This window comes from Xyrauchen texanus, chromosome 48 (assembly GCF_025860055.1).
Source record: "Xyrauchen texanus isolate HMW12.3.18 chromosome 48, RBS_HiC_50CHRs, whole genome shotgun sequence".
Lineage (NCBI taxonomy): Eukaryota > Metazoa > Chordata > Actinopteri > Cypriniformes > Catostomidae > Xyrauchen > Xyrauchen texanus.
In genome coordinates, this window is record NC_068323.1 from 13142478 (window position 1) to 13165261 (window position 22784).

Genomic DNA, 22784 nt, shown 5'->3' on the forward strand with positions numbered 1-22784 from the left:
ATTGACTTCCTTAAACGAACTGAACAGGTATTGAAACTGAATCAAATGGGCGAGCATTAAATCAGTCTGGCTTACCTCTCCTTGAGAAAGAAAACAAAACGAGTCCAAGTTTCTGTGTCAAAGAGAAAGAGGGTAAAACTGTATTTGCACTATCCAGCTACCACAGAAACATTAGCTATTTCCCCTGCAGCCTGAATAAATCTTATGGACAGCATTTGTATTAGTTTTTTCAATTGTTTTAATGCACCAAGAAACCTCCCATGAGCTATTCGCAGACGTGTGACCCATAAGTCATTCAGTAACTTCCACTTTCATTAGGCGATCTAAGCATGGTTAATTTACAGTTTCGCTTAAAGGACCTTTAACTTTGAAATGTAGAAACTGAATTCAAGAGGTGATTACCTTCAGCTAATTGTTAGTACTTTAAATACTTGGGAGGACATTTACACATAGAGGTTGGTGGACAGGCTTGTCTGGTTGATGTTGGCATGTGGTAAGTTTGAAGAAAAGGATCTTGTCCCTGCATGAAGCCTCTCTGCTATTCTTGTAAATGTTTCAATTGTCCAGCAGATGCAAAGCCAATAAATTATGCAAGGATCCTAAATGCGTCTTCCCAAATAACTGCTGAGCACAAGCTTAGTCCCAAAGGATGGTGATATTGTGTGGCAGCGTCAAACATAGCCAAAGAGAACAGCGAAAACTATGCACAATCAACATTTTAAATGAGATAGAACAAATTAAACATTTTCTGAAGAATTGGCCTAAGTAACGATCACACAGTGAATTCTCCAAAAGTAGGTTGTCAAGTTCTGCTGCTGAAATTGGTCCGTGCTTCCCACAATGGTAACCACTGCCTCCAGTGGTCAAAGTTGGAAGTGTTGTGAATGAGTTTCCAAATGAAATATCCACAGGCTGGCGCCAAGACTGAGTTGTAGCTTTTGTTTTAAATGATGTAATACAGTCAACAGAAATGTGTATTTTATGAACCATATGCCGTGACCCCAACCTTATACCTAACCATCAGTGGAGTAAAAATTTCATTCAAGAGCAAACATTTAACCTAAATAATGCTAACCATTATTTATGTTAATGTGATTACTTACTTGTTTCCGTGGGATGCGAACCAGTGTCTCTAGCATTCATTTCTGTAGTACAAAGTTTAAGTATGAACAGCAGTAATAGTAATAAATGTCTTGCAAGCATCACTTGTAAATATTGATATACAAAAGGAGAACACTATCCTTAATGTAATTCATTCCTCTCTCTTCTACATTGACTGAAAAGATCAAGTGTCAGTACAAATCTGGTCAAGAATATGCAGTAATGTGCAATTAACCCTGTGCCTTTGGCTGTAATTAATATTACACTCAGCACTAACACAAAATCGTTTCACAAACAGACTGCTTATAGCCAGGAAAAACAATTATTAAACCACCTCAAGGAACTATCAATGCCTACATATGCCGGAATTACATAAACACCAAATCGTTTTCTTCAATACCATTTAAGTCAAAAACCTGAAATGAATCCCTAAGGCTGTGCACAATGGTAAACAAATATGCGTTTGTGATTTGAATCCATAAACAGCTTGTTAGCAAATGCTGCAGTGGTTAGCATTGAATTGTAATACATACTGGCTGAAGTGCTACGGACGAATCAACCATTTTTTGCAGTTTAGCATAATTCACATATCGACTCGGCGGTTGCCATGTAGAAAGATTGATAATGAGAATCGGGATAATTCAGCTTTGCTAACCTTTGACCTCACCTTTGATGCTTTTTCTATTACGCTTCATTAATGACACCTTATTATGGCTTCTGTGGTCTGTTTCCCCTATAATGGCCATGAGATAACCATAAAAGCTGCAAGAAGGGTTGTGAATGCCATAATATGAAGTTACAATTCTAGTTTCTCCATGTCTCTTTTTCTACCTCCATATGCCCCTCCATATTCATTTTATACAGCACAGCCTTGCCCTCTTGTTCTGAGCGTGCTCTCATTTTCTCAAAACCCTGCCAACCTCCAGAGCAGCTCCCCCTCCACCTGTTCCTTTTCTTGTCTGACAGAGAAGAACGAGCTGTGTTCAGCCCTGTCAGATCACACAGCCTATACAAGCCACTGCACCGTTTGTTATCAGGTGTCTCTGCCTCTTTAAACCATTTTCATCCGCAGTGCTCCCGAGCCACATTGATACAATGCAAATTGATGAAGTCACTGCTACATTAACGATTGTTTGGAAAGTCATTACACACACGTATTGCATCAGTTGCAATAATGCACCATTTTTGAATATGGATGCAAGTTAGACACAAGGTTTAAGGTAATGAGTCAATAACTAATTTTTATCTCCAAAAAATTCTGCATTTGTGTTCCACAGAACACTTGAATTTAAATTTTTGGGTGAACTATTCCTTTAAGTCTTTGGCTTGCTAATCATCATATTCACTGTTTCTACCATGGACGCCAGCAGTTTTTTATCCAATTTTAGCCCTCTGCATAAATTGAAGCCCTGTGGCTCCTTCAAAAGTCCTTGACCTCATGTGCCCTGACCTTTGCCCTCTCTCTTAATCCACTCACCGATCTCACAGCTCTCTCCAGAATAGCCCTGAGGGCAAACGCAAATATAGCCCTCCCCCTCCGTCAGACAGCTCCCACCATGCAAGCAAGGGTTGGCCTGGCAAGGATCATCCTCAACTGCAGAAAAAGAAAAAAACAAGGAAACAAATCAGAAAGGTTTAAAACGTTGGAGGACAGCTTCCAAGAAAGGAACTCTAGGAAAAGAGGAATTCCAATAAACAGGTTTGTAGGGGAGTAGATCAATGAAAAAATCTATCAAGGAGCTGTTTCTTAGTGGTTAGTGCATTTACATTCTGTAAATTTAGATTTAGATTGACTTTTAAAAATAAGATTGATATGATTTCAGTTGGACTAAAGCATTTCTATGACATTTTAAAGTCGTAGTTCGTGTAGTTTGTGGTTATGTGTTAGGGTCGGGTTAGGGATAGAGTTAGGATTAGGAATATGTTTGTTTACAGGCTGTTCCAGACCAACAAATCATATTGATCCAAGAACATGTCATACTTGATCAAATTACCGTCACAAGTGAGGAAGGGGTGGAAAATCCAGACTGATTACAATGCGAATTCAGGAACAGTAGATTGAAAGTTTTGCATCTGAAATCAGTCTGTAGTTACCGAAAATTAAATCACTGCCCCCAATGGCTAAAGCTGGAACTGTTATTTAACTTATGGGCTGTGTGAGCTCCAGTTTCTGTGTGAATTGCCACAAAGTTGCAGCAAATGTTCGGTATTTTTTAGTGGTAAATGATATAATACAGTCAAAATGAATGCATATTTGAATTAACTTTACACCTAACCCAAACCCCAACCCTTAATCTAACCATCACTGGATAAAAATGTAATTTTGGAGACAAAAATGAACCTTTGAATCATGCTCATCATTGCATATATGAATACAATTACTTCCTGGTTCACATGGGATCAGAACCCGTGTCTCGAAGGGCAGTAGTACTGCAGGAAAAGGTGAAAACGTTTTAATTTTTGCAATTATGTTTTATGGGAAATGACGCTTGACAGTAATTCGGCTAAATAGGTTTATTTCAGTGTACATGATCTTTCTGAAACAACATGGATTTCTCATGTGATCTCGTTGGGAAAACTTAAAGGTTAATTTCATGGTAGATCTCTGTCCAGCTTCCATTTACCTAACTGTCATAGGGGTAAAAACATAGGGAAGCTAAAGTGCATGACTTTCTACAAGGTGAGAGATTAGCACAAGTATGATGTCATTCCCCATTCATCATGACAGATGCTTTGCAAGGAAGGAAAATACGATTCACCATGTCATAAATTAACCCAATCATTGCCTACAGTAGCGCCGCACACTTTCTTCTATCTTTATGTCACATTATCATAACATTCCCGGGCCATAAACACACTTTATTCATGTGAACTCCAACTCTTTAAAAACTTGTGCGGTGAAATTTTTGTGGTGTGATGATAAATGGAAAGTTTCACAGATTAAGTCATAATTACATCATGTTACGGACAGGGAAACTTTGACAAGGACATCGCCTCAGCGTACGACTCTAACACTGGAAATTGATTAAAAGCTGTTTTATAATCCATTTCTAACCACAAGGCACAATCTGACAGTGCATCAAACACAAGGCGTCTCCTCCGGTATAATTCCAAACACATAATTATTTACAGCAGGGGTGATAAATCTCAGTATGGTCTGAAAGAAATAATGGCACACACGCTGCGTGAGGCTCAAGGCTGATTGGAGATTGAGTGGAAGTGTGTATCTTATCGAGTTTTACTTTGTTTGAGGCCTTGGGAACTCTTCAACAGAAATTAAGTGTAAAAGGAAGAACAAATTATATATTTTTGTCTGTAGAAACAGCTTGTTTTATTTCTGTACTATAGCGCAATATCCTTTAAGTGCAAAATCCCTTAGCAAAACAAAAAATAGATACAGTACTTTGCAAAAGTTTTAGGCACATGTGTAAAAGGATGTCTTCAAAAATAATTACATAAATAATTTTCATTTATCACTTAATATCATACAAAGTCCAGTAAACTGAATCAATATTCAATGTGACCCCCTTTGCCTTTAAAACAGCACCAATTCTCCTATGTCACCTGGATACGGTTTTTCTTGGTTGTTGGCAGATAGGATGTTCCAAGCATCTTGGAGAATTCGCCACAGTTCTTCTATCTATTTAGGCTGTCAATTGCTTCTGTCTCTTTATGTAATCTCAGACTAACATGATTGTAAAGGTATTCAATGGAAAGGAGGAGGCGAGAACCGGCTTTTCAATATAAATAATAGTTTTAATGATAAACTCAAAAGACCACATAAACACACACGACGGACATGTCCGCTAACGATCTCTCTCTCCCGCACGAAACTCTGCAGTCGGCCTTTAAACCTCAGAGGCTTGATTAGCCTAATACGGGACCGGGTGTGTATGATCACGACCCGGCCCCCCCCTCCATCCTGCCACAATGATGTTCAGTGGGGGGCTCTGTGGGGCCCATGACATCTGTTGCAGGGCTCCCTGTTCTTCTATTCTAATCTTAATTTGCAAAAGTAATGTTTGGGAATCTAACATTTATATTTCCTATTGACAAACTAAAAGAAGTTATAAATAACCTTAAGACAAATGCTTTTGTGAAACATCTCATGTGCCTAAGATTTTTGCACAGTACTGTACATCATAAAACAAATTCTCACACAAAAAGCTAAATCAAAGAGGAAACAATATGATGGAAAGCTAAGCTATGAAAACAGATGAAAGTTATGGCTTGCAGCCATGCTCTGATGTTACTGTTTAGATTTACATACATATAACTTAATAGACAGCATTCAGCTGGTTATAGTATAGAGGGCTGCAACCTGACCCGGGCCCGATGGGACCTGAGAAAAAATTGGGTTTTGGGTCAGTTTTTCAAGTATGTTCAGATAGAGTTAGAGTTTGTAATAAATACAAAATAAATAAACAGGCCTCCCTAAATTGTTTCGTACACACAAACGCACAAACGCGTGAACAGATGAGTAAGGGGCCGCTCACACAAATGTGTTTTTACATGCGTCTCATTTGAAAATGCATTGATTTTGCTATGATATTTGCCTTTCATCCCCACTGGAATACCGTCATCCTCCACCAAAAACTGAGACTTTCAAAAATGCTATCCATAAACACATACTTTGGAAAACGATAGCTTTTGGAAAAATGAAAATGAAGGTTTCAAATTAAATGTATTCGTGTGGACGGGATCTATGTCAGAACAGTCTCAAGTCTCAAAGAGGGTGTCGCTTGAAAGGTCTAGGAAGAGTTTGGTCTAGGTTTAGGGATTTTGGAAAAATTCTAAACCAATTCAGTTTTCTCAAGCCAAAATACAAAATTGGTTTTACAGAGAAGTTCACATTTACTCACAAATTCCTTCTGGTTTTATTTTATGATTGAGTCCCAATAACACAACTGATGCTTTTAAAAAAAAAATCATAATCTGTGCTAATGACCAATAAAACATGACAAAAAAATAACTCTATAAATGCCCAGAATTTAAAACAATATATTTTTTGTCCTTCATATGAGTTTTTCATAAACCTTTCTATTGATATATAAAAAAGTATTATTGTTCTGAAGGATAATATTGTCCTAGACACGTATTATGTCCTACTTTTTTATCATTGAGAATATTTTACATTATGAAACCATCTCTTGAGCTTCAAAACCAGCTCAGCTTAAATAGAAGCAGCTGAGAAATAGTGAAGTCTCACAGTAAGGCACAATGACACACAGATCCGTACTGACCAATTCAATGAATGCCGCTCGGACCTGAGACTCCTCTTAAACACAGCTCTACTGGAGCGTCAGAGTTCAAGGACTCCTTGTCATCATCGTGATGAAATAAACTCTTCAGCGCCCACTCGAGAGCTTTTTCATCCCAAATCCCATCAAAATGGATCATTTTCTGAGAGGATGGAGTGCTCTCGTTGCTAAACTGGCACCGGTGCAGAGAAAAAAGACATTCGGTTTACTACCAATTAGTCACCACAGGCCAATTCATGCACAGTACGCTATTCCTAGAGATTTGTTACCTTGGCAGATGAGAATGTGGACATACACCAATCGATAGCCTATTGAAAGTAGAAGAACTTCTTCTGATGCATGTGTGTTTGTGTGTTGTGAATGTTCATGCGAACGAGTAGCTAATGTAATGAAAGACTAGGAGGTGGGGTTAACAAAAAAAACAAGGGGAATATGTGAGACTGGAATGAGAGGAATAGCAGTTAAAAGCTTTTTCGGTTTCTTGACGTTGGCTCATGATTAATTACACAGTGAGCTTAAAATAGTTCCCCTTCCCTGATTCCGTCTCTTTCTATTTCTCCAAGACTTTGTCAGTGAAGTCCACACATTTGTGATGTACGGATCAACCATGTGGGCTCTCTTTATAATGGGGTTTGCAGTCTCAGTAGACCCTGAATGGAGCCCACTCTGAAAACAACTGGACTGCTCAAATTATCAACACAGCACATAATATACAAGTGGATAATGGTCAATTTGTCATAATAAACACTTGATCACATAAGAGCCTCAATACATCAAGTGTGTCAGTTTTGCGGCAAATTGTTTGTAGGGTTGTGTGCTCACAACTTCCAAAAAGTGTGGAAATGCACAGCAGACATATATATATATATATATATATATATATATATATATATATATATATATATATATATATATATATATATATATACACACATATGCACAATTATCGGGTTGGGAAATAAGTTACGTTTATTTATTTACTGAAACTGAAGTATTTTCATGTCCATAGTGACAACTTTTAAGAGCAAGATATGCTACTGCCCTTCAAAGTGCTGACCCATAATGAAGTGATCTCATTACTCATAAAAACATGAACTGAGAATCTAGCTCTCAAAAAACAGAAGCCACGGGGACAGCCTACAGGAAAATACATTTTAATAATTTGGCTAATTCGTATGATATCGTACGACTGCACTCTTTCACTACAGCCAATGACGTCGCTGGACATGGTTTCCATATAATATGTGACAATTACTTGCTTCTGTCACACACAAAAGCTTCCTATCATGTTTACACACTCTACTGATCAGTTAGGTATATATAAGGGGTTTAGGTAAGGGCATAATAGTAATAAGCATATCCTTAATGCACTGACTTCCACATTAGACATGCCCAAACAGGCAACATTTTCAGAACCCCTTCCAATTTCCACCTTCAATTTAATTGTGTCTGATTGTCTGGCCATCAAGTGGGCAGTCCTCACCCTTTGGTACTACCTCCTGGGATGGGCATTCAGACTCTGTTCGGACCACGCCCGCTCCAGTGTCTCCATCGCACGAATGATACCAATGCGTTGATCAGCTGTTGGTATCTGGTTCTTCAGCCTTTTTGGTTTGAGGTGGTCCAAAGACCGGGGTGCAGATGGCTGATGCGGACTTTCTCTCCACAAATAATGGAGAGGGGAGAACTGGGTAGGCCAAATGGCTCCCTGGCCTGAGTTATGTGATGGGGGTTTGAGGTGGTGGGGGCACTGGCTTCTGAATGGAGAGTGAGATCAGTAGATGAGAATGGCAAGGATCATCACCTGGCAATGATTGTCTGTAACAGCTGTTTGTCATTGCAGTGAGAGTGGAGATGGGCTTTTAGAGTGAGCTGTATGCCAGTGAGAGGGAGAGAGCAGCCACGCACGTACTGAGACTGTGCTGTTATTAAAATTGTGCTGAAAAGAGAGTTTGTGTTGGAGAAAATAAATTACCTTTTTGAGATGGATCCCGCCATCTCCTGCTTCCTCATTTCCATTAAAGTAGAGACCTTTTACACTCATTAAGTCAATTAAATGCTATAATCAGTCACAATACAAACAAGTTCTCTGTAAATGTAGAAAGAAAAAAAAACTCAATCTGATCCGTATTACAGTTTCACATATGTGAGAGGTTGCCCTTTCATTGCTCAGCAGACTAAAAAGTTTCTATTAAAATACCTTAGAGACAATTGCTGACCTACTGTAAAAATATAGAGGTCTAATACTGATGTAGGCCTAGCTCAGAACATTTTGTTTTGGAAGAATTTGGTAAGGACGTTCATACTGAAATCTCTAACTTTTGATTGCAGACTTTTGATATAATGGCAAATCTATTCATAGTTTGTGTAATCTTGTAATTTCTCAAACATCCTCATTAACTTGGAGGTCAAGCCATGATCGTTCATCTCATATGTCAAAGGCAGTGCAATCGTTCACTGATTGTGAAGCTGCAATTACTGTGGAGGTAAGCTGAATGTGCACCCTGGGATGCAGAGACCTATTTTTTGTGCAGCACAGATAACTTTGCATCCCTATGGACCACCACAATCTACTGGCTGGTACAGAGCAAGCACTGATTTAATGCTGGAGGAAGAATGAAGCTGAGGGATGGACTATGTAGGGCTGGAGTTGCTGGTCGCCACTGTTAGGATGGTGTAACTTGTGCTACAATGGATTAACCCTGGACTTCTGATTGCATTTGGTATAGAAAAGAACTCCAATTTTCAAGATCGTTTACGTTAATAAACAGCTGTTTACCAAAAGGTTGGTGGATTGAATCCATGATGGATGGATGTCTGGGTGGGTGGGTGTTTTAACAAAATCATTGATTGTCTGAGGCATTTGTTTAAAACAGTTCACATTTCAGTTTAAAATGACAAAAGCAAACCTGTCAAAATCTAAGCCATGGTTTATGTCAACATGACTAAATGCAACAAAGTCTGACTTCGTAATATCGCTAGATGCGAACAACCTGCAATTGTACACCAGCGGAGTACAGTGGGTACGGAAAGTATTCAGACCCCCTTAAATTTTTAACTCTTTGTTATATTGCAGCCATTTGCTAAAATCATTTAAGTTCATTTTTTTTCCTCATTATTGTACACACAGCACCCCATATTGACAGAAAAACACAGAATTGTTGACATTTTTGCACATTTATTAAAAAAGAAAAACTGAAATATCACATGGTCCTAAGTATTCAGACCCTTTGCTGTGACACTCATATATTTAACTCAGGTGCTGTCCATTTCTTCTGATCATCCTTGAGATGGTTCTACACCTTCAATTGAGTCCAGCTGTGTTTGATTATACTGATTGGACTTGATTAGGAAAGCCACACACCTGTCTATATAAGAACTTACAGCTCACAGTGCATGTCAGAGCAAATGAGAATCATGAGGTCAAAGGAACTGCCTGAAGTTCAGAATTGTGGAAGAGACAGAATTGTGGTAAGGCACAGATCTGGCCAAGGTTACAAAAACATTTCTGCTGCCCTTAAGGTTCATAAGAGCACAGTGGCCTCCATAATCCTTAAATGGAAGACGTTTGGGATGACCAGAAACCTTCCTAGAGCTGGCCGTCCGGCCAAACTGAGCTATCGGGGGAGAAGAGTCTTGGTGAGAGAGGTAAAGAAGAACCCAAAGATCACTGTGGCTGAGCTCCAGAGATGCAGTCGGGAGATGGGAGAAAGTTGTAGTAAGTCAACCATCACTGCAGCCATCCACCAGTCGGGGCTTTATGGCAGAGTGGCCCGACGGAAGCCTCTCCTCAGCGCAAGACACATGAAAGCCTGCATGGAGTTTGCTAAAAAAACACCTGAAGGACTCCAAGATGGTGATAAATAAGATTCTCTGGACTGATGAGACCAAGATAGAACTTTTTGGCCTTAATTCTAAGCGGTATGTGTGGAGAAAACCAGGCACTGCTCATCACCTGTCCAATACAGTCTCAACAGTGAAGCATGGTGGTGGCAGCATCATGCTGTAGGGGTGTTTTTCAGCTGCAGGGACAGGACGACTGGTTGCAATCGAGGGAAAGATGAATGCCACCAATTGCAGGGATATCCTGGACGAAAACCTTCTCCAGAGTGCTCTGGACCTCAGACTGGGCCGAAGGTTCACCTTCCAACAAGACAATGACCCTAAGCACACCGCTAAAATAACGAAGGAGTGGCTTCACAACAACTCCGTGACTGAGCCCTGACTTAAACCCAATTGAGCATCTCTGGAGAGATGACAGAACTGGAAAGGATCTGCAAGGAGGAATGGCAGAGGATACCCAAATCCAGATGTGAAAAACTTGTTGCATCTTTCCCAAAAAGACTCATGGCTGTATTAGATCAAAAGGGTGCTTCTACTAAATACTGAACAAAGGGTCTGAATACTTGGGACCATGTGATATTTCAGTTTTTATTTTTTAATAAATGTGCAAAAATGTCAACAATTCTGTGTTTTTCTGTCAATATGGGGTGCTGTGTGTACAATAATGAGGAAAAAAAATGAACTTAAATGATTTTAGCAAATGGCTGCAATATAACAAAGAGTGAAAAATGTAAGGGGGTCTGAATAATTTCCGTACCCACTGTATGTCATCTAAAAAGGAATCACACAAACAAAGCATGGCACCATGTCAAAAAATTATGATGTGCTCTTTTTCTCATTTTCAACCTGCATGCAGTTTCCAAAGATACTTTTTTTTTCTTATATATATAAATAGACATATCAAGAACAGTTAAGAAATGGAAAAAACAAACAACCTAAGTGTTCACGCACAGACACAAAATCATCAGTCACTTAAAACATACAGTTCTGAGTCAAATCTCAGTTAGAAATGTTTGAAGGCACATTCTCCATCCTTGTATAAAAATTCTTAAAGTAATCCTGACATTGAACACTTCAGCGTTCTAATAATATCCCAGTCTTGACGTACCTGAACACTACAGAAAATAGATTAAAGGCTGTTGGTGTCACACACAACCTAAGATTTGCATATTTCTCCAAATCTCACATTAAGCATCTCTATTAACAGGTTTGACACTAAATCTAAGAGAACCCAAAAAGTCTGGGGTGCGAGAGTTTGTCGCTTACTGAGAGCTTAGCGAAGGACTAGATCAGATCTCATCTCTCCACGAATATGAAATATGGAAGACACAAGGTGAAGAGAGAGAGTTTCTGTTCTATTGTTAGAGTCTGGAGAGTCTCTGACACACAGTCAATGGGTAAAGCTCCTCAATGCTGTAGGCTTCAGACTGCTGTAGGCATGTCAACAGGGCCCCATCCCTTTCTATATAGCACAACTGTCTGGTTCTAGAAGTTAAAATTCCATTCATTTTCTCCATAGACAAACAGATTTTTAACGCTAACTTAAAAACCTTTAACTACAGACATATTGTAACTCTGCTGGTTGTTAATCGATGGTATTTGTTTCTGTTGAAGCCATCAGCCCGTGCTATTTCCACATCATTTAAAAAACAAAATCATGTTTAATAGCGGAATTTGTGCTGAATAACTACACTACCCAACTATCCTGAAGAGAAAGATCCACCAATCTGAGAATTGCATAAAAAAAACCACACCAAAAGTGCTCTGGAGCAACTGCCCACTCAATTTGGTCTCACACTCACTATCAATTTTTGCAATTAAATCAAAATAGATTGTTTATATGCCTACAATTAACAACTTTAAATCAATAGTTTTATATTTTTCCACAATTTATAACTCGTTTAGGTCAATCGAAATGCTGCATGGGATTATAATTCATTCCCTCATTAAAGACGTTAGGTACACTAGGTAGGTAGGTTACACTACGTTAGGTAGGGTTGTACTGTAGGCCGGTGCTACGGTAGTATTGTGACAATAAAGCTTCAAAATACTTGCGGTGCCACAGTATTTTTTAAATAGTAGTACCGTTAATACAGTAGCACAGTAACTTAGTAAATAATCGATTAAATAGTATCAAAAGACAATGAATAAAAATATGATTTAAGAGCAGATTTATAAAATAGCTAAAGATGGAGCAGACCTCACGTGAAAGGGCAGGCTATTCCAAAGTTTTGGAGCAGCAACCAAAAAGGCCCGATCACACTTTGACTTGCAAAAGTTGATAACCAGATCTGAGCATTCTTGGAGGAGAGTAAGTGGGGAGAATGTCACTAATGTACTTAAGTGTGAGACCAGAAAGGACCTTGTACACATAAATGACAATTTTAAAATCAATTTTGCACTTAACTGGAAGCCAGTGTAGAGAAGCTAATACAGGGGAAATAGGTAGGAAAGAAGGAAGGGGTTCTCTCTTTTATGAAGGATTTTATGAAATCTCTATGGAAAAAATGTATGGTAAAAATACTTTACAGTACAGATAGCTAAAAAGTGGATGGGCATTGTGGTGCTATATTGTTCCCAGCTCTTCTATCTTGGCTTCATTTCCCCATTCCATGACCTACTTGTTTCGGCTCAGGAGAACCTCTGACGTACCCTAAGTTCTGAGAGCTGGATTACACCTAAATATCTTTTATATCAGCGAGATTGCATGTTGTTTTTGCACAAAATATTTCAGAAGTGGAATCCAGGAGCCTTTGTCGTCTTCTTGCACGTGTGATGAGATGACATTTCGTCTGCATGCAACAGATATTATAAAGCACATTAAATGCCGGGACACATGATAGGGGAGAATAAAATGCCATGTTGCTAAAATAAACATCTCAGTGGGGTGTGGAGCTGCCTGCTCTATTCAGCTCAGCAAAGATACAGCCCTGAAGTCCTGTGTCTGTAGGGAACCTGAAGCTGCGTGTATAATCAGATAGAGGAGGACACTTCATCACTGTGTTCAGGGCTAAATCTGGAGCAGCGGTATATGTTCAACGGTGCTGACAATGAGGCTGTTCAGGGTGCTACATATCAGGAACATCAGACCTTCGGTTCAATTTCCGACCAGGCATAACTGTGAGCTGCATTATGAAAATGCGAAGCACTGGATGATGAATGGAATGAGATGGGTCTGACTGTATACAATACCTTATGACTGAAATGGGGCAGTGGTGGCTCAGTTCTTGAGGCTCAGGGTTACTGACCAGAAGGTTGGGGGTTCAAGCCCCAGCACCACCAAGATGCCACTGTTGGGCCCTTGAGCAAGGCACTTAACTCCAGGTTGCTCTGGGGGGATTGTCCCTGTAATAAGTGCACTGTAAGTCGCTTTGGATAAAAGTGTCTGCCAAATGCATAAATGTAAATGAAATAATCTTGCAAAAGGCATTGACAGTAATGCAAAGACAGTATGCATAAACTAGACTTAAAAATGTAAACTGAGTTCTGGGTGGTAGCTAGGGTGCTACTAGGCTGTTGCTAGGGGGATGCAGGTGGTTAATATTTTTTAATGCCCAAAGTCAAAACAGCCCACTTTCAAGTCTCTGTATTCTGGTTCCTAGGTATGTCTCGGATCGGGTTAGCCAAAAATGACAAATGACAAAAGATAAAACACTTCCTTTGTAAGAGCCATCTGACATTTTACAGTCCTTTAGTGAACACATATAACAAACATCATGTTGTTTGATCTGGCTATAGAAGACCACCCAGTGGATAGTGTGGGTGGTGGGACAGTAAACAAACCATCTGAAGAAGGGGGTGATGTTTGCCTGAAGAGAGCCTGGCAGCTTGGTTAGCTGCAAGTACATCTGTTAGCTTGTCGACAAACAGTAGTAGTGCTCTGCGCTCACATGATCAAAGCACAAATACAGCATGCCTAGCTTCCAAGGAGACTGGAAGGTACATTGAAAGCATTTGTGCTTGCTTTTTCACCTCCGTTGTGATCATTATCTCCCCTGAACTGTGCTTTCAGGGCTAGTGTGAATAGCTCAGCAGTTATTAAAGGCAGATTCATGCCATTTGCAGCATATGAAGTGACTTGTTTGGACCATATGAACACATTGTAAAGCTACTGTGGTATCATGGGAAAATAATGTATTCAAAGAAGATGGTCAGATACTTTTTTGCACTAATTTGTGATTTTGTCCTTGTCTTATTCTCAAACAAACAAACAAAAACTAAAAATAATAAAATATGTTCAGTCAACACAGAAAGGCACTTTTATTCAAACCATGAAACTCTCTAAGTAGTAGTGTTTTGTTAATGAACGAACTAGTGTTTTTAAATTAACCTTTAACGTAAAAAAATTCACATTCACTTCCATTGTTTTAGTTGTGAAAAACATAGTAGCTATGTTTGGAATAGCTTACTTATGTATTGTGACAGGGCGGAGGGCGGGGCCGGGTCGTGATTATACACACCACATCAGGTCCCTAATTAAGCCTCCGAGAAGGATAATGGCCGATTGCAGACGGAGGTGCGAGGAAAAAGAGATTGTTTACGGACATGTCCGTCATGTGTGTGTGGGATCTGTCTTTTGATTAAGTTAATCATTCAAATATTACTAATATTGACAAGCCGGTTCTCGCCTCCTCCTTTCCACTGAACTGCTTTACATGTATATATGGCAGAAATAGTACAAGTAGGATGGTAGTATGCTATTCCAAACATCGATACTGTTTTTTTTTTTTAACAAATCAGTTGAATAAATAATTCAGAGACTCACTTATAACAAATAAAAGGCACTTATTTGTCACACCAATTGTAAAAATTATGACTGAACGTATCAGTGATCGGTTAGGAACTAATATTTTTGGTAAACAAATGATAAATAAATGTTTGTTTTTTTAACTTGAGAAACTGGGATAAAAATAAATCCTCACCAATACCCTAAAGCAGAACTGGAATTAAATTGGAGGGATTTTATTAGACTGGCATCATATTGATAAGATACTACAAACTGATAGGAAAAATATAATTTTTATAGAATAGAGCGACTGGATGAGACAGAGATCGCTTGCTGATTTCTGATTGCAAAGCTTAGTAGTGCAGGGGTGCCTTCATAAAGAGAAGAGAATATATAAGCACAAAAAATAAATGTGTGGCAGGGCGGAGGGTGGGGCCGGGTCGTGATCCTACACACCCGGTCCCGTATTAGGCTAATTATGCCTCCGTGAGGGATCGTGCGGGAGAGAAAGATCATTTACGGACATGTCCGTCATGTGTGTTTGTGTCTTCTTTTAAGTTTATCATTAAACCATTATTTATATTATCAAGCCAGTTCTCGCCTCCTCCTTTCCATTGATCCCTTTACACTGGTGCTGGAAACCCGGAAGGAGGAGGGATACATTGTAGTAGAGTTCTCGCCACTACCGTCCACACCAACGGACCGCGAGGGGAGAAGGGGCTCATAACCGACAGCATGGAGCGGGAGAACCGCTGCCAGGGGCAAGGGAGACCCCTTCTGCTCCCCCGAGAACGCGACGGGGCGTTCCGTCCGCCAGGGGCTGGAGGACTGCCTCTAATCTGCCCGGAGAGGTGCGGCTGTCGTCCGATAGAGGGTGGAGGAGTGGCTGAGGACAAGCTGCGGCGTATCGGAGAACTGGCGAGTTTTTTTTTCATCCCTCTCTCTCTCCGCTCTCTCTCTCACTGTCGCTCTGCGTTGGCCTTTTCCCTCTTTTACATTTGACAGCGTTTTTTAAAAACTCCCCAGCCTGAGAGAACGAGGGAGGAATGTGGCAGGGCAGAGGGCGGGGCCGGGTCGTGATCCTACACACCCGGTCCCGTATTAGGCTAATTATGCCTCCGTGAGGGATAAAGGTCGACTGCAGGGGATCGTGCGGGAGAGAAAGATCATTTACGGACATGTCCGTCATGTGTGTTTTGTGTCTTCTTTTAAGTTTATCATTAAACCATTATTTATATTATCAAGCCAGTTCTCGCCTCTTCCTTTCCATTGATCCCTTTAAAAAATGTGTTTTTGGTAGGGCTGTCGATTTAACACATTAATTCAGTGCGATTAATTATATAGAAAATAATGTGTTAAGAAATTAACAAAATTAACAATGTCCCCGGACCGTTATGAGGAATATTTGTACCATCTGAGCAATTCAAGCTTGAAGTACCAGCTGTTTTCAGCAGGGGGCTGTAAGCGAAACACTAGCTGTTCAAGCAACACACAGCTGTACAGAAAACAATCCATTCCACACTCAAGCTTGCTTGACTTTAACGGCAGCACAAGATCAGGACGGTTACTATGTTTAACTTGACACAGTGACCTAAAAACCCGTTCCAAAAGTGTCCGTCTGATGCATGTGTACTGTACGCTGACGCGACCCTAGAAAAGGCCTTATAAATATACCTTGTACAGATTGACATATTAAATTGCAAAAAGGATTAATGTAGACTGTATGCCAATGATAGGCATCTATTCAATAATATGGAAATACAAATACGTTTCTTTCTAAAGCCACTCGTCTGCAATGCAATGCATTGTAATTTTCAGAATTATATGTATTATATTTATAATTATATATATAACTATATATATAATTATTTAATCATTATATATTGAATTAATGTTATTTGAGGGCCTTTCTCAGCCCTCAAATGCGATTAATTGTGATTAATTAATTTCATGTAAGTAATTTGATTATAAATTGTAATCGATTGTTAGCTCTAGTTTCTGACAAAGACCTGGAGGAACTAAGGGGGAGATTCAGTAACCTCATCATCCTTGCCTGATGATACATATTTTAGGTTCTTGAATGCAACTTCATGAACAAAAGATGCGAGTTAACACAGAAAAATTTATTTCACACTGAATTTACCACACTGATTATGTATTCATTGAGTTTTACCGTGCAGGCAGTGTGATCCATCTTAAGGAGCTGGAGTATAATAACTCACAAGTACTCTAATGTCTGTCCAAACTCCAGATTAGGGATTTATAATTTAGAGTCTGACAGTGAGCAGACGGGTAAAGGCAAAAGTATACTTCGGTTTTCCGTGTTCTGGATCGGATCAAGCAATATGCGTGACGCAGATTTATTCACAGGCAGAGTCTGCATGAAGTGTCCTTGTCTGTGTGTATATTGGTGCATACGCCTGCTATACTAAATAGTATCAAAAAGCAGTTGTAGTACACATGCCTCAAACCTCCATATTGAAGCTCCATGGTGTGCTAGACAATCCGACATGAGCAGAAAACTATTATACCCAAGCCTTAAGTCTTTCTCACAGTTTCAACAGCTCTGGCACAGGACAACATCTGAACATCTGTAAATCTAGTATGTGACTGTGTGTATGTGATATGTGTAGACTGTACCGTCTGTCCCATTAAGAGCAATGGACATGTCTTTTCGCTCCAGAGTGATGGAACAGAACATTCGCGCAAGACACAGCACCTCTTCGTCTTATCACAGTGCAACGTACTTCTCTAATTAAGGGCAAGCCAGCCTGGTGCTGGTGTTATGACTACCATGACGGTGGCAATTTTTCAAAAAGCACTTCTCTGATGCCTAAAAAGCCTCAGAGGTGAGGCAGAGAACAGCAGCCTCTCCACCGGCAGATCATTGATTAAAAAGGCTTATGAATTTCCACCTGCATTGCAGGAAAAGGAGGACAAACTTGACTCTCTTCTCAGTGTGCTCAAAAGCAACCGGGTTTTTTGGGAAAAAATATTTTGGCAAAAATCTTCTCATCTGCTCGTTTCATGTTGAGTTTCATTGTGACTTTGTGTCTGAGAGCAGTTGTTAAAGAGAAATTATAAGCTATGTATTTTCTATTGCCATGCAATACAAAGTTCCGTTAAGGATTTTAATGTTTAACATTCAGAGTTTTCTAGCCATGGTACATTTAATTTATATATATAAAATTGTATATATATTTAAAGGAAAGAAAATTATTTGAATAATTTTTTTATGCTGACAACACTAAGCAAAACGGAAATTCCAACAATTAGGTCAAATGTATAAAGACAACAATTTTATAGCAATCTAACCCAGTTACTGATTATGCAACTCTGTTCACCAGCTTTACTGGTAGCTTAACCAGCAAGATTTCTTAGGACAACAAGCTTCACCAGAAAAGCACCAAAATAGTAAAAACAATCCTAGAACATCAAGGAACTTCATACTGGTCTAACCGGGTCTGTTCAGCACAATAATAAGTCCTTAAAATCACACTCTGCCATTCTGAAAAACAATGTTGCAGATGTAGGAATCATTAAAATAACCTAAAACCACAAAAAGTCTTATCGGGGGCAGCTGTAAGATCTGAGTTAATTGATTAATTATTTTAGACATCATTGTATATTTAAGGATACACCTTTGTGTACAGTCATCCCATGCCAATGGCCAACAGATCTGCTTTAAGGATCATCATTTTGTTTGCTGAAGTGCATATCTAGGGTCCTGCAAATGCTATGACTCCCACCAGGAGATATCGATTTGAACAAGGGAAGGTTGTGCTTATGTATACGGAACCTTTTCAAACATGCGTATAGACTGGAGTGAGACTGAAAGCGAGTCAATTACAGAACACATTTACTGGCTACTGTCAACATTGATTTGTTTTAGACAGAGATCACTGTCTTACCGAGTCTCTCTAATTGCTCTGCCCCAACCCTCTAATTACTTTAAGGCTGCAGCAATTTAGGTCTTTGCAATCTTTGTTTACACTCACCTTAGGTGAAGAGAGAAAGACAAAAAAAGAAAGAAAGAAAGAAAGAAAGACAAAGAAAAAGCAAATTAACAAAAGTTCAAGAAAAATAAATGAACAAGCAAAAGAACGAATGAAAAACAAAAACGAAAGAAAGTGAACAAAAGAACAAACAAAAGAAAGCAAGAAAGAAAGAAATAGCAAACAAATACAGTAAACAAACAAACAAAAGAAAGCAAACAGGAACAAAATATCAAATAAAGAAAAGGCAAGAAACAAACAAGTACGAAAGAGCAAACAAAGAAACAAATGAAAGAAAGCAAGGAAGAAATGAATAGCGAAAAAATAAACAAGCAAACAAAGAAAAGAAAGTAAGAGCGAAAGAAAGAGCGAACAAACAAACGAAACAGAGCGAACAAACTAAACAAAAAGGCAAGAAAAAAGAGAGTGAACGAACAAAGAAAAGAAAGAGCAAACAAATGAACAAATATAAGGAAGCAAGCAAAAAGAGCATACAAATAAACAAAGGAAAATAAGCAAACAAGAAAGAAAGAAAGAAAGAAGGAAAGAAACACACACCCAGGTAATGCTTCATTCTGATGACTACAAATGACTTCTCTAAAATTTTTATCAAATTACTTTACTGAGTTTAAAGATCTGTTCACACCAAGAATGAATTTTCACAGTTGTCATGCCTCCAAAAAATCTTGAAAATTCCCTATTTGACAATAACATTTTAATACAAAGAATTCAACAGTAGACAGATTTACCTGAGGATGTGTAGGGGCTGTTTTCCCTGCCAGCGACAGTTTTGTTTGCAACATCTTTTCCTGGGATTCCTGTAGTCTGGGACGATGGATCCTCCTTTGAAACATGTTCTGAAAAAGTTGTCCAGCCGCGAGCCAACACAAATGACTCCGACACTCCTGACCTGGACTCAGCCTGATGCGAGGTGTCCTTAAGATCTGGACTTGTTGGCTGAACTGTATTGTGCGTAATCGGAGGTCTATATTTGGTCATTACTGTGGTAAGAACAGGTTCCGTTGGTGTATCCACTTCCTCTTGAACCACCGGTAGCCATGTGCTGGAAATGGATGGATCTGGAGTACACAAAATATCTTCAGTAGTGGTGGCATCTCTGGATTGAGAAGGGATGTTTTCAATGGTAGACGTCATTGCCAGTTTGTCCTGAAAGGAATTGGTTGCTTCTGCGACAGGGCTCGGTGTGGTAGCCAAGCTGGAAGTGTGTATTTCAGGTGCACTGGTCAAATTTGTGCTTTGCTTCCTTTTGACGAAAGGCAACGTTACTTTGTTTGATGGACCGTTTTTGCGTTTTTCAATGTGTCGATGGACATACACAATCTCTCCCCTGGCCTCCTCAGCCGTGCTAGCTGGTTCCACATGCTTGGGTTCAGAAGAACTGGATCCACCAGAAGATTGAGTTGTCTGGAGACTCATAAGCTGCCATTTGACATTTTCCAGAGGTACACTGTGGTAATTAGAATGGTCAGTTTCTTTAATTTGGCCGCCAAAGGCGAATGGTGAATCTTTTCCGCCACTTCCCTCTGTTTCCTTTCCATCCTCTGAAGACAGATGTGTTGTAGGTCCTTTGGGAAGTGAGTAACTGTCCTCATTTAAGTCTTTTCCTTCCCCTGAGAAGTTTTCAGGGTTGTTCCTGGATATGGGGATGGTCATAATCTCCAAGCCTCCCCTTTTGGCTTCCATTGGACCACTGGTTTGAGTTATGAAGTGCCCATTATTGCCTGGGGGGGCAAACTTTGAGCCTTTCAAGGAGTTGCTCTTAGACGCCAAGGGACTCGAGGAAACAGTGGGATCTACTGCGCCTGATCTAATCACTCCTGCAGGGGTGAAAACATACAGTGATTAATATAGAGAGGGGAGGAGAACATTTCATTTAAATGCATGTTTAATTAGCAGGCAAAATACAGTATGCTAACTCCCACCCCAGAACTATGGTAATTAACTTTAATGTGCGTAGCTCAATATAGAACTGTCATTATTTATCTGTCAATGCCCTGGAGATATCCAGCAATTGCTGTCTCAACACACCTATTTAATCTAGCTGTGTTTAAGCAAGATAATGTAAGTACAAGCATAGCTAAAGTGACCTCTGTTTTCTTCCCTGGGGCTCATATTTGACTCCTGCATCAAAAAAAGGGCAGAAATTTACATTCATTTTAAAAGCAATCCGGGTCCTTAAGCTATTTCCTTTCAGTTTGCTCCGGCAGTCCCACACAGATGAATCCTTTATTCTTGGCTATACACATTGCCAAGGATACATCGTAAATCACGCACCTATTCTGCACAGTTAATTCCCAATGCTTTTTAACTGTAAATCTAGACAGAATAATACATCCAAATCATCATGCGCATAGAGCTTCAACACATAATTTGTCTTGATTTACACCATTAAGTGTCTTTGTATCAATGCCCGTATTCAGAGTGTTAAAGCGTAATGAAGTAAAAATGCTGAAAGCACTCGACTCATCATTATTAGTATGTATGCTGTGACTCAGCATAAGAGCACACTGCAGTACGTACTGTAGTGCAAAACTTATCCAAGATAGCAAGTGTGCATGGTCAACAACTTAATAAATATTTCCCTTGGGCAATGGTGTAGTATTTCATGAAAGCTGGATGGAAGAGTTTTTCTGAGACTTCAGATATTAGGCTTTGCTGAGACCTACCCAGTGAATCATACGTTTAAGTATTTAGTGAGAAATCTGTGAAACACGTGTGCATGGATTATTCAGATATCTTCTAGGTAACATGATTTGCCTCAAAGGCAACATGGAGCATTTAGCATTTGAACAATGAGAATAGATATTCACAGACCATATGCTCTGTACACAACATTAAATATTTAAACAATAATTCATTATTCAGGATTCTGCTGTTGCGGTGTCACAAGAATGTGGAGCAATTTACATAACCAAGTAATTGAGCAATTAATAATATGAAGAACTAATCACACGTTGCAATCACAGGACCGTAGAGGTACTAAAAATATTCATAGGATGTATGTGACGACCCTGAGTGTACTCCTTCCCTGGTGGTGGCAGTCTGTGGGAGTTTTGAGTCACTCCCCCATGTTAATTGTCAATTATGAAATTTAGTATTTAAGTGTTCTGAGTTTTCATTTAGGCAGCACTCTCTGTGGGATAACTCCTCTCAGGAGTGGCTCCTCTCTTATTTTCTTTCTTATATTTACTTTATGTTAGGTAGCGTTAATGTTTTGCTGTAGTTATTTTGTTTGGTTATTTCTTTATTTTTCCCTAGACTTATGTTGGTATGAGTGGTAATTGTTATGTTTGTTGAAGAAAATAAAACCTTCTTCATTCATCGAACATTGGTGTTCGATAAATGAACGGCCTTAAACATAAATTTATGTTGTGGCCTTAAATGAGCTGGACGTAACATAAAATTGGAGGCTCGTCCGGGATAGCTACATGATAAGTGAGTATAATGTTTTGTGTTCACCTGGGTAAATGAGCAGACTTCGGGTATTTAGAGTGTCCTTAGCTGGGTTTACAATCCTTCCATCGAGGCACTGTTTGTTATTTTAGTTTGTTGTTTTGCCTTTCTTATTTTTGAAGGTTATTCTGGGTGGAGGTTTAAATCTCTGTCGGGGGTACGCTTCAGGCTGTTGGTTTAAATGTACCAACTGTCCTTGAGTTCAGCGTTTAAATGCCGCCTCGAGCCCAGTACACCTTCGAAGATTAGGTAGGTTTAGTTAGCTTGGTTTATAGTGAGGAACTGAAGTCTCTCATTTTTCCTTTAAGGTAACACGTTGTTACTGTTTTCCGTGTCTGTGTTTGTCATGCCTGCTAAAAGTATGAAGATGATGTGGGGAATGAC

The 22784-nt window shown here is 39.4% G+C and overlaps 1 protein-coding gene across 1 annotated transcript in view; it reads right to left on the minus strand.

Annotated features, from left to right (window-relative positions):
• LOC127639968 (neurocan core protein-like) overlaps positions 1-22784 on the minus strand; it is a 101487-nt gene that overhangs the window by 42873 nt on the left and 35830 nt on the right. Inside the window, exons 7-8 of the mRNA XM_052122329.1 lie at positions 19668-20764; positions 2579-2690 (exon numbers count right to left, since the gene is read on the minus strand). Of these exons, the coding sequence (XP_051978289.1) occupies positions 2579-2690; positions 19668-20764 (1209 nt within the window). The remainder of the gene's footprint in view (positions 1-2578; positions 2691-19667; positions 20765-22784) is intronic.